General features: G+C 44.6%; 1 protein-coding gene across 1 annotated transcript; it reads left to right on the plus strand.

Annotated features, from left to right (window-relative positions):
• The first annotated feature begins 3,027 nt into the window (after positions 1 to 3,027).
• On the plus strand, positions 3,028 to 10,686 carry kiaa2013 (KIAA2013 ortholog). The gene is made up of 3 exons (XM_032519838.1): positions 3,028 to 3,776; positions 5,953 to 6,639; positions 8,057 to 10,686. The coding sequence occupies exons 1-3, from the start codon at positions 3,506 to 3,508 to the stop codon at positions 8,914 to 8,916; spliced, it is 1,818 nt and encodes a 605-aa protein (XP_032375729.1). The 5' UTR covers positions 3,028 to 3,505; the 3' UTR covers positions 8,917 to 10,686.
• The last annotated feature ends 2,494 nt before the right edge of the window (positions 10,687 to 13,180 follow it).

Raw genomic sequence — 13,180 nt, forward strand, 5'->3', positions numbered from 1 at the left:
CTCTCTCTCTCTCTCTCCCCATCTAAATCTCTCTCTCTCTCCTCTCTTCCTTCCCCATCTAAATCCTCTCTCTCTCTCTCTCTCCCCCCCATCTAATCTCTCTCTCTCTCTCTCCCCCCATTAAATCTCTCTCTCTCTCCTCCCCCATCTAAATCTCTCTCTCTCCCTCTCTCCCCTCTCTCTCTCTCCCCACCCCTCTCTCTCTCTCCCCCCATTTAAATCTCCCCCTCTCTCTCTCTCTCTCTCCCCACCCCTCTCTCTCTCTCTCTCTCCCCACCCCTCCTCTCCTCATCCCCACCCCTCTCTCTCTCCCCTCTCTCTCTCCTCCTCTCCCTCCCCCCTCCTCTCCTCTCTCTCTCCTCTCCCCATTTAATCTCCCCCCCTCTCTCTCTCTCTCTCTCCTCCTCTCTCTCTCCCTCCTCCATTCATCTCCCCCCCCTCCTCTCTCTCCTCTCTCTCTCCTCCCTCTCCTCTCTCTCCCTCTCCCTCTCCCTCCCCACACACCTCTCTCTCTCTCCCATCTACTCATCTCTCTCTCTAACCACTCTTCTCCATCCCACCTCCTCTTCTCCTCCATCTCGCCTCGCTTCCTCTTCACTCCTCCTCTGCCCTCCTCTCCTCCCCTCCCTCTTCCTCTCCCCCCGCTTCTAAATCTCTCTTCCTCTCTCCCATCTAACGAATGCTTGGGATTTTGCTGTTAAACCTGGAATGACATCCTGTCTTGCCTTGCGCCACGCCCACCTTGCCATCCTGCCAAAACGATACCCAGCTGTTCTGTGGACATGAGCACTTGCACGTAGCCTGTATCCCCCATACCAGGCCTTTATACAGGGGATACTGAACACCCTCATGAGGCTTTTCAATAAAAAATGTCACAGAAAGCAAAAAGGCTAGAGAATAAAGTACATTTAGGAGCAGAGATTTATTAAAATCCTGCACAATAAACCTGCCCTCTGCACATTCTCTATAGGCTATCCTGACTTTTGTACAGCACTTCAACATTTTTTGCTCATCCATATAGTCTATTTTTTTTTCATTTCAGAGCCTGGGTCTGGGTCTGGGTCTGAGCCTGGGTCTGGGTCTGGGTCTGAGCCTGAGCCTGGGTCTGGGTCTGAGCCTGGGTCTGGGTCTGGGTCTGAGCCTGGGTCTGGGCCTGAGCCTGGGTCTGAGCCTGGGTCTGGGTCTGAGCCTGGGTCTGAGCCTGGGTCTGGGTCTGAGCCTGGGTCTGGGTCTGGGTCTGAGCCTGGGTCTGGGTCTGGGTCTGGGTCTGGGTCTGAGCCTGGGTCTGGGTCTGGGCCTGGGTCTGAGCCTGGGTCTGGGTCTGAGCCTGAGCCTGGGTCTGGGTCTGGGCCTGGGTCTGGGTCTGGGTCTGTCCGAGGTTTCTGCCTAAAAGGAAGTTTTTCCTCTCCACTGTGGCCCTGTTGCTTGCTCTGGAGGAAACTACTAGACCTGTTGGGTCCTTGTAAATTATAGAGTGTGGTCTAGACCCTACTCTATCTGTAAAGGGTCTCCAGATAACTCTTCTTATGAATTGATACTAATAATAAAATTGAATTATAATAATAACGAATGTACTTTATTAATCCCACAAGGGGAAACTACAATGTTTTTCACCTGAATCACACACGCATGCACTAAATGGAGAGGTGTCAGAGTGTGCATAGCTGTGAGGGGGTTTGGTGCCTTGCTCAAGAGCACCTTGGCAGTGCCCAGGAGTTGAACTGGCACCTCTCCAGCTACCAGTCCACCACCATACTTTTGGTCCGTACGGGGACTTGAACCAGCGACCCAACTCCCCACGGACTGCCACCCCATTGAACTGAATTCTTTGAAACACCCTCCAATACTTACGAGTAATAATAATACTAATAAGGTTCAATTTCCCTTTATGAGTTTTTTTAACATTAATATGAGTAAATTGGTGCACAAAAGTGTATCCGAATACAGGAAATTAAGTCTTTGACACTCAACCTTTTCCCTTGGGGGGGGGGGACACCAAGACCCCCCCACTATGACATGCCCCCCCCCCATACATATACAGAACAGTGCACCCACTCCAATACATCAGACTACACCACTGAAACTAACAGTTTTATCAATCTGGGGAATTAAAAAAAAAGACTTAATTTTATTAAAATGAACATTGGTGAATACATATTCATTTTTTTTTTTAATTGCTAGTTATTTAAAAAAAAAAATGAAAGTATTTGAATCTAGATCTATTTGCATTTCCTGCACCGTGTGTATTTTCCTTTTTAATATATATTTTTTTAAATTTAAATTGCTTTATTTTAAACAAATAACAAAACAAGAATCAGACATCTCAGTTACAGTATATATATATATATATATATATATATATATATATATATATATAATGACAAAATAGAAAAAAAATAGTCACAATAAAAGAAAAAAACAAGAACAAGAAGTAAAAATGTGACAGCGTTGTAAAGAAAAAGTGTTTTATACAATAAATCCTTAATTAAACATCCAATCAAGTAAATGTCAGAAATAATATAGCTTTTTTTTTGTTTGTTATTAAATTGAGAGACCCAAAGTAAGTGTCAACTTCAATTTGAAATAATTTAAAACAGGGTTTTGAATTAGAGAATTTGGACTTATGAATATGAAATTTTCCCCGTAAAATGAAAAGATTAATAATATCACTTGAGTTCCTATCTTTGCACTCAAACAATGTAAAATAATATGTTTCCCTTCTAATGTAATTGTGTGTGAAGTTTTAGAAGTTAAATAAACAAAATAAACAACCAAAAACCAAAAAGGTGAATTAATGATTCTGGTCCGGATTTACAAAAAAAACTACAACAATGGTCGATTGGCATGAACTTTGAGATTAACAAGTTTGTGCGGGGTATACTTTACGTTGTATTTTTTTTTTTTAATGTAATTCCCTTATTTTGTTTGAAATACAATATCTAAAAGGAATTTTCCTTTTTTAATAAATAGATAAATAAATGCTTTTTTTTGCGACATTTCCGGTCGCGGCTGTTGTTGACCGTCTTGCTTTACGGTAGTTGTGACAAGGAAGTTAACTGTCTTCTGGCTGCAGTTTATTTTGTAAAGTCAGGCGATGTTTTCTAGCGGAAGGCAAACAAAAAACGAAATCACCTTAGTTACGACAACTTAAAGACTAGCATACACGCCAGCGGAAGGTACGACAACAACCGCCATGCGCGAAATAATAACACATTTCAAGCAGTTTTCATTCCAAGCGCTAGCTAGCTAGCTACGAAGCTAGGCTAGGCTAGGCTAGGCTAACTTAGCCAGAAGCTAACGGAGCCAGTTCGTCAGCTTTCACCGCGCGGGGCAACAACATGATTTGAGTGCGACAGGTTAGGGTTAGATTCGTCAAATTTTCGATGTGACATCCTAACAGTTGGGTCTCGTTTCCAGACGCTGAGTCATAGCTGGACTTCCGTCATACACACACACACACACACACACACACACACACAACACACACACACACACCACACACAAAATGTGGCTTCAGCAGAGACTAAAGGGACTGCCGGGTTTGTTGTCGAGCAGCTGGGCGAGAAGGGTCCTCATAGGACTGCTGCTGTTCCTCATCTTCTACTGGTACCTGGGGGCGGAAAGGAGGTGGAGGCTCTTCAGCGGCTCGGCCATGCCCGGCGGGGCGGCGGGACAGTGCCTGCTGGCGGAGATCCACAGGTGGAGGTCCCTCGTGGACAGAGGAGAGGGGATATACAGCACCCCCCAGGAGCAACTAGACACACCTTTTATATCAGGTAAACGGTGGGGGGGCATGCAACTACATGTACTCAAGTAGTGTACTTCACCCTCATGTTGTCCTCATGTTGCCCTCATGTTGTCTTCATGTTGCCTTCATGTTGCCTTCATGTTGCCTTCATGTTGCCCTCATGTTGCCCTCATGTTGCCTTCATGTTGCCTTCATGTTGCCCTCATGTTGTCCTCATGTTGCCCTCATGTTGCCCTCATGTGTCCTGATGTTTCCTGATGTTGTCCTGATGTTGTCTTCATGTTGTCCTCATGTTGTCCTGATGTTGTCCTGATGTTGCCCTCATGTTGTCCTCATGTTGCCCTCATGTTGCCCTCATGTTGTCCTGATGTTGTCCTCATGTTGTCCTCATGTTGTCCTCATGTTGTCCTGATGTTGTCTTCATGTTGTCTTCATGTTGTCTTCATGTTGCCCTCATGTTGCCCTCATGTTGCCCTCATGTTGTCCTCATGTTGTCCTATATCAGTGTTCTTTTTAAGTCCCCAAAATAACATGATTGATTCCAACGCTCTTTGCCAAGTACAAATCTCTACTTTCATTAATTTTGGGTCTTATTATATTTTATAGCATTGTAAAACAAATGGAAGTGTTGTTGAAATAGTGTTGAGTAAAAGTTGACATATTCCAGTCTGTGATTATCATCAACATCCATTCCTTTAATTTTAGTCTCAATAATTCCTAATTTCTGCTTTTCTAACTCCAACATTAGGTCTAATTTCCTATAAATGAGGTTTAGTGACCATAAATTCCAAAAATAACTGTAAAACCGAAGTTAATAAGTTAGTGTTACGTAGTTTTAAACGTAAAAAAAAGTGACTTGAAGTGTGTAGAAATAATGGACTAAAACATAAGAAAAAGTTAAAAACATTGATTAAAAAGCGTCAACAAAAGTGTTGACTTTCAATTTGGTTAAGTACAAATGTTGAGGTACTTTACTTGAGTCTGTTATTTCTCTTTTTTACTTCTACTCCACTACATTTCAGAGGGAAATATGCTTATATCTTATTGACAATTAGCTGAATTTTAATTTTTAATTTTTGCTTAAAATTGAATTGTTTTGTCGCGAAGTGTGATGTTTATTGCACATATGAACCATGACAAAACCAAACAAATTGGCAGTACCCAACATAGATTTTTTTGGCACTTGGAGCACGTAGCGCATCACCACGAGCCTGTAAACACGAGGCTTCATGCATACAGTCCCACAGAAGAAGGTAGTCTTTGTGATGCAGTTGGCTCGTAAAATTAAAGGCAAATCAAAGTTAGTTCAAAATTAAATCGGGAACTGGTGAATCAAGGTCGCAATTTTATAACGATTGTGCAGGACTAGCGTCAAACACTTAATTTCCTGCATTATGGTGAATTTTTCTGCATCAATTGATGTTGCAAATGGCGTTATTTACGTAAAGGAAATTATAATAGACACATCTGATGGACCCGAGGTTCAGTGCTTTGCGATACCAGTCCCCCTTATGGGATTACTGGTATAGCTGTCTTATTTAATTGGTGTGTGTCTTGTGTATCTGCATCTTTTTGTTGTTGTTGATTTTATGGACCGTGAGTCTAATAATGAAGGCTCTCTATCTATCTAATAGGTTTTTGGGGTGGGTTGCTCTGGCCTATCTTTACAGATACAAATGGCTCACTTTGTAATATTGATAATTAAAGTGTTCAGTGGTGGAATGTAACCAAGAACATTTTCTGTACATTTAATACTGTAATGCTACTTAAGTACAAATGTTGAGGTACTTTTCTTTCTACTTCTACTCTGCTACATTTCAGAAGAAAATATCGTACTTTTTACTCCACTACGTTCATCTGACAGCTGTAGTTACTTTACACATTAAGATGTCTGCACCCGAAAACACATGTGGTTTATAAAATACAATGTTTTATTAATAATTAAACTAGCCAAGAATATAAGTCCAGCTGAGATGATGAGACCATTAAACACACAGCTGTTTGAATCCTTTCCAGTTTTTAAAATGTGAGGATTTTTCTGCATCGAGTACTTTTAATACTTTAAGTACATTTTCTCGATGATGCTTACATACTTTTACCTATGTAACATTTCCAATGCAGGACTTTTACCTGATTATTTTAACAGTGTGTTGTTAGTACTTTTACTTAAGTAAAAGATCTGAATACTTCTTCCACCATTGCAGGTAACGGCCATATCCTTATTGACATTGACTCTAACAAACTGTGGGTGGCGTCGTCTTCACAGCCCGGCTCGGCTCCGGTCCACCAGACGGAGTACTCCCCGAGAGTGGGCGTCCACCTGGAGGGGAAGCGTGTCGAGGTTCAGGCCACCATGCTGTTGTTCCGGAAAGGAGCCGTGCTGTCGGTCCGCTGTGCCTTACCCGCCGGGCTGCAGTCGGCCCGGGATTGCGTCACCATCAGAGAGGAGTTTATCGCGCACAGAAGCAGACCCAACGTCTATCTCCAGCGAATCCACGTAAACAACCCGTCTGACAAGGCCGTCAACTTGGACGTTTTTTACAGCAACCCCTCCTTCGGGGGCAAGTTCTCCTCCAGCGTGGAGAAACTGGAGGACCGAGAGATAGTGCTCTCCTCCGGCCGAGTGCCCGTGGAGAATAATCGCATTGTTCTAGTGGTCGTGGTCACCAAGAAGATCAACGCCAGGATCCAGGTTCCTGCTAAGTTAGAGCACAAAGACAACATCTTGTCAGTGGTGTGGACGTCGGAGCCCATCGAGCCCTCCAAGCTGGAGGAGACCTTCAGCGCCCTCAGAGACGGAGCCAAAAGAGAGCTGGGCGAGCTGCTGAGGGCCAACGTGGACGAGCTGGTTGTAGATCACCAGCAGGCCTGGGTGGACCTCTTCATTTCAGGTGAGCAGAGGTTGTAGCATGGGCGGGGGCAGAGAGAGTGGGGCAGCTTCTGTTTTCTAAAGAGAGGCTTGCAATAATAATAATAATAATAAACACGCAAAGGCAAATGTAAGACAGAAGGGAACATTTATTGATGCTGAATCTGTATTGAGTTGCTAAAAGCTATATTTGATCTGCAACTGTGTATTCAAACTCAGAAACGAGCACGCTCAAAGTGACGTGTCGTGTGCATATGGCTCGAGAATGTCAAGAATAACTAGGGCTGGGGACTGAATTCAGTGCTTTTAATGCACCGACCGAATTGCGTCCTTACTATTGAAAAATGCCTTGTTACGGCTGTGACGACAAAGTGCTGCCGCGAGCGACTAAACACTGAGAGATGCATAAACATGATGTGTTCCTCCAAATGTAAAAGACAACCAGTTACCAAATGTATAATTACTCTGTGTCGATATAAGCTAAAAAACCCACGTGAACAGGTGAAGAAAACAAACAGGTTCTACCATTTCTGATGTCTGTGATTGGCTGTTACGTGTTGTAAAGGACAGACAGGAAAACTACGATACACAGAGACAACCCCCCAAATAATCAAAACTGGGCTTCCCCTCCCCCCAAGTTTATTTTTTGGGGCTTTTCCCTTTGTTGACAGTGGATAGACATGACAGGGGGAGAGAGATGGGGGAGGACACGCAGGAAAAAGCTGCAGGTCAGACTCAAACCCGGGCCGCTGCAGGACTCAGCCAACACGGGGTAAAAGCTCTTAATGGGTGAGCTAGAGGCCGCCCCCCTTTTTAAGGTTTTTGTTGCTTTTTCCAGAGTTTTTGTTGCTTTTTCCAGCGTTATTGTTGCCTTTTTTGAGACAAAAAAATGTTAGTTTTTCCCCCCGAAGTTGCCACTTTTTCTTAATTGTCTAAATTTTTTTTAGAGTTTTTTTATTTTATTTTTGTATAGGCTTTTGCCCAATGTTGAACTCCAAAATTACGCCCTTGGGTATCGGCACTGGCATTGAATATTATCATAAGAAATGGTAATAATTAAACAGAGGAAAGGAGGGAGACAAAACAACACACGCAGAAAGAGACACACACAAAACTCATAAATAGACAGACACAAGACACACAAAACACATACATAAACAGACACACACAGACACACACACAGACAAGACACACAGACACAAGACAAGGGACGAAACACCTGCGCAAGTTAGAGAGTCAGCAGAGAGTACAATCTCTCAGAGTTAGCGATGCACCGCCACGTGTCCAGAGTCCTCCCCGGGACACCATCGATCCGGGTTTTGAATATTTTGACTAATACTCAGCCTTAAGAATAACATTTGTCATTAATCATTTGTTGGTAATCCACTACATGCCAGGTTAGCGTGAAGTTGTGCTTCTCGTTCTTTGTTTCAATTCAGGCATTGAAATGCGGAAGATCACAGACTCCCACACCCCGTCGAGCCGCACGGTGAACACCACCCTCTACTACATCCTGTCCTCCTCCTGGGCTCCCCTGCTGGACCGGAGTCTCACGGGCGAGGAGCGCGTCCGCCTGGAGTCCAGCCTCAACTACGCCGACCACTGCTTCAGCGGCCACGCCACCATGCACGCCGAGAACCTGTGGCCCGAGCGCGTGAGCAGCGCCGCCCAGATCCTGCAGCTGGTCACGCTGTGGACCCTGACGCTGCAGAAGCGAGGCTGCAAGGCGCTGGTGGCGGCCGGCGCGCACGGCGCCGTGCAGGGCGCGGCGCTCAGCTTCGGCGGCCTCCAGTTCACCGAGAACCACCTGCAGTTCCAGGCCGACCCGGACGTGTTGCACAACAGCTACGCGCTGCGCGGCATCCACTACAACCAGGACCTGATCAGCCTGGCGGTGCTGCTGGACGCCGTGGGGAAGCCCTTCCTCCACGTGTCGGTGAAGCAGCAGGAGAAGCCGGTGAAGCTGTACGCCTGCGAGGCCGGCTGCCTCAACGAGCCCGTGGAGCTGACGTCGGAGACCAAGGGCCACACCTTCCCCGTGATGGTGACGCAGCCCATCACGCCGCTGCTGTACATCTCCACGGACCTGCGCCACCTGCAGGACCTGCGCCACACGCTGCATCTCAAGGCCATCCTGGCCCACGAGGAGCACATGGCCAACCGGTACCCGGGCCTGCCCTTCCTCTTCTGGTTCAGCGTGGCCTCGCTCATAACGCTCTTCCACCTCTTCCTCTTCAAGCTCATATACAACGAGTACTGTGGCCCCGGGGCCAAGCCCCTCTTCAGGAGCAAGGTATAAAACAGCGGGGGTGAAACCCACAACACGAAGGACTACACCGCAAACTGGTCTGCTCTGGTTTGGTTTTGACTTGTGCGTGTGGTGGCAAAGATTTCCTCTCTCTCTCTCTCGCTCTCTCTCTGTGGGTTGGTTTTTGCTTTCCACCTTCTCTAAATCTCACGTGCTACATGTTTGGAGTGGGTTGGCATAATCCCGTGTCCCCCCCCCCACCTCTCACAAAGTGGTGATTCTGCAGGTCTTTTGTTCCGTGCTGAAGGAGTTGATAAAGATTTCACGGCGACTGTTTCCTCTTAGACTTCCTCTACATCGCTACGGTTTGGTTTTTTAACCCTTGTGTTGTCCTCCCGGGTCAAAAAGGGACAAGAATTTGATATTTTCGTCCCCTTTTTCTGACTTTTTTTGAGTTTTCACGAACACCACCTTTCTAGTTTTACACTACTTTTTGGAATTCATGGTCAATAACCCTCATTTATATAGAATTATACCTAATATTTGAGTTAAAAAAGCAGAAATTCTGAATTATTTATGACTAATAGTTAAGATCAGAGGAATCAAAGTGATCAGTTGTATTTGCAAAGAGCGTTGGAAGGAATCCAGTCCATTTTTTGTGGTAATTTGGTTAAAAAGAAACTCATATTTCAGATATAGACATTTTTTAAAGGGGGTCAGATTTGACCTGAGGACAACAGGAGGGTTAAAGTATTTGAGTTTTGAGCCAAAAGTGAGTCTCCGTGAGTGTTTCTATCTCCAGTAGAAGAACTAATCTCCAGTTAAACTCACACGCCCAAACCAAAATATCTCGTCATCATGAACAGGCGGCAGCGTGGAGACTCCGCCCATTGCTGTTTGTTGCCATGGTGACATTAGTAGGTTTTAGTCTCGGATAACGAGGAGTGACCGATAAGACCCAATTAGGCGAAGAAACTTTCGGCGTCGGTGTTACCGAAGGTCTCCGTTTTCAGCCGTTGGGACGGCAACACAACCACGCAGATTCATAACCGAAACAGGTCAGACGTGTTTCCACGTGTCTCCGGTTTAGGGATCAACAGATTTTAACAGATTTTAACAGATTATTGGTAGTTAATGAAACTCATATCTGTAACCGATACGCAGTGAGAGTGAAAATGAAAATCTGGAAGTCAAAATTAAGGTTTTGGAACGTTTCAAACTCCCAACAGAAATCTTTTATTTTAATGCTTTCAGTAATTATTTAATGAATTAACAACAGGTGTGTGTGTGTGTGTGTGTGTGTGTGTGTGTGTGTGTGTGTGTGTGTGTGTGTGTGTGTGTGTGTGTGTGTGTGTGTTGTGTGTGTGTGTGTGTGTGTGTGTGTGTGTGTGTGTGTGTGTGTGTGTGTGTGTGTGTGTTGTGGTGGTGTGTGTGTGTGTGTGTGTGTGTGTGTGTGTGTGTGGGATACAGAGCTGTAGCTGAGCCAAAGCAGAACACTTTTTAATTAATTAACTTTATTGATTATCAGGCAAATAAAACGCGAATATAAATCATCTGAAAACGGGACGATAATCAGCTAGTGCAAATAATTGGTCTATCCTTTAGTGTGTGTGTGTGTGTGTGTGTTTTTATTGGTATTTATTGTTTGTTTATTTTATATTGTTATTTTGTGTGTATTGTATATATGTGTGTGTGTATGTAGGCCCTACTACATGTATGTATGTGTTATTGGTTTCTGTATTGTTTGTTTATTTCATATTGTTGTTGTTGGGTGTGTGTGTGTGTGTATTGTGTATATATGTGTGTATGTAGGCCTTACTACGTGTGTGGTGTGTGTGTGTTGGGGTGTGTGTGTGTGTGTGTGTGTGTGTTTGTGGTGTGTGTGTGTGTGTGTGTGTGTGTGTGTGTGTTGTGTGTGTTGTGTTGTGTGTGTTGTGTGTGTGTGTGGTGTGTGTGTGTGTGTGTGTGTGTGTGTGTAATGTGTTATTGGTTTCTGTAGTTGTTGTTGTTATATTATGTGTGTGTGTGTGTGTGTGTGTGTGTGTGTGTGTTGAAGACAGATTCAGCATTTGCACGGCCTCTTTCTCCTTAAAATGTTTCCAGAAACACGTTTCGGTGAACTATCTCAGTAAATATGAGATTCTGAACGAGCCGCCACGTGACGAGCTCGTCCAATCAGCTGCCGGTTTTCAGTTTTGGTCGACAGTACCGACCAGCGCCCCCTGCTGTTATAGAGACGTGTTACATCGTGGGGGGGGGGGGGGGGGGGTCAGTCCGACCTAAGACTGGATGCCACCACTGATTTCACTGGTTCCACTGATTTAAAAGTCCCGCATTGATTTCCTATTCATCATAAATTTGAATGATCAGATCCCATATTTCAAAATTTCATCTCATACCTTTTTATTTACTAATTTATTCATATATTAAACTACTTTTGTGAAACCCCGGACTTTTGTAAACTTATTTCAAGCACAAAAACAAGTGCGTGTAAGTGTGTTTTCACAACAGATTTGAGAAATATTTCAGCTTTAGGGCCAAATTATCTCCAGTAGTGCTGTGTTTAAGGCTGGGTGTTGCCGCTGATTTCACTGATTTCACTGATGTGAAGGTCTCTAGTATGGGTGGTTTTTGAGTTTTTTGGGGAAAAAAAGGGCGGGGGGGGGGGGGGGGGGGGGGTTTTTTTGCCCCATAATACACTTTTTTTATTTTCCCATTAAAAAAAAGGAAAGGGTTTTAAAAACCCATCCCCGACCAAAAAACCCCCCTCCAAAATATGCTCCCTGAAACTCAACCCGGTTAGTCAAAAAAATTAAATAATTCCCCTTTTTTTTCCCCAAAAATTGGGTTTTAAAATATACAGATTTAGGGATTTGGCCCCTGGGGCCCCCAAAAAGTATTTTGAAACAGTAAGGTGGTGGGGGGTTTAAGCAACAAAAAGAAAAAAATTAAACCCCTCGGAAAAAATCTTCCTCTTCTTTTTAAAAAAGAGGGGTTTGCAAACAAACGCTGAAGCCCAATTTTAAACCTTTCCCCTACGGGAAAAAGGCCGTACCTCTACCCTGCTACGTTTTTGGGTTAAAAAACGCCCCCCAAAAAACCCTTTTTCACTAAACCCTCACTTTCACCTTACTTTCCCGGGCCCTTCCCCCGGGCCCCCAAACCCCCGGGGCTCTGGCGGGGCGCAAAAAGGGGACTTTTGGAAACCGTGACCCCACTCCGTCCCGTCCCTTTTCTTCGGGAAAGCTCCCCGTTTCGGCGCTCCGAATAATAATCGCCGCGTCTAAATTTTCCCCCCGTCGCTGTGTCTTTTCTGTATTTTTTAACACTTAAAGCCCATAGCGCTGTCGGAAAAACCATGCTTTTTGCACCCTTTAGGGGATTTAGGGGCGTGATGTACGAGGAAATTTTTCCCGGGGCGGGGCCCATCTGTTTTTCCCTTGCGGGCCTGCCGTTTCCTCCACCGGGAAAAACCAAAGACGCTAGTTTTTGCTAACAAACCAATTCGGGTTTCCCCCTACTAACCCTAATTTGGCTAACCGCTGCTGACCCACTTCGGTTAACCCTAGCGAGCCCTGATTCAGCCAAAAATCTTTACTCAAACAAACAGGGGGAAAAGCAGCTCCAGCAAAATTAAACTTTACAGAAATAATAAAGACAATGTTGAGGGGGGTTGTTTTAAAAATGACAATAACAAAAACTGCCCGGGGGTACGTTTATTTTTAAAAACGTTTTTTTAATTTTTTGGGGGGCTTTCACACGCTGTCTCACGGGGTTAGCCGAATTAGTTGTTCTAACTACTTAGCTTTTCCCGGGGGCGGCTAACAACCTTTTCTTTAACTGTCTCTGGGGAAAAATGCGAAATCTAAAAAACCCCGTTCATTATGAATTTACTGCTATGCCGAACATCTTTCCTGTCAAACGATTGTGCGGAGAGACGGGGTTCGTGTACGCAATGCCACAAAACCTTCCTGTTTTACGCCGGCCAGTGTTTCAAACGGTCCACGACCCTTGGTCAGGAAGAGATTTTTTCTGCAATTGGGCTTAAATCTGTGTCACTGCCCATGGAGCGGGGCCGATTTTTGAGTCCGCCGCTCGGGTTTAAAAAAGGTTTCGCAAAACTGCAACTGAAAAATTTGTGAAACCTAAATTAAAATTTTCTCATTATAAACAAAAACAGAAGTTAAAAACATTTCAAAAAATTGCTATCGGGTATGTTGTTGGTTGCTAACGTTGGCTCAAATGCCACCATGACAGCCTTTGGTTTTTTCAAAGTAATTCGGGTTTAAAGGGTTAGGGGCCGGGTTGAGGGGAA

This window comes from Etheostoma spectabile, chromosome 7 (genome assembly GCF_008692095.1).
Source record: "Etheostoma spectabile isolate EspeVRDwgs_2016 chromosome 7, UIUC_Espe_1.0, whole genome shotgun sequence".
Classification (NCBI taxonomy): domain Eukaryota; kingdom Metazoa; phylum Chordata; class Actinopteri; order Perciformes; family Percidae; genus Etheostoma; species Etheostoma spectabile.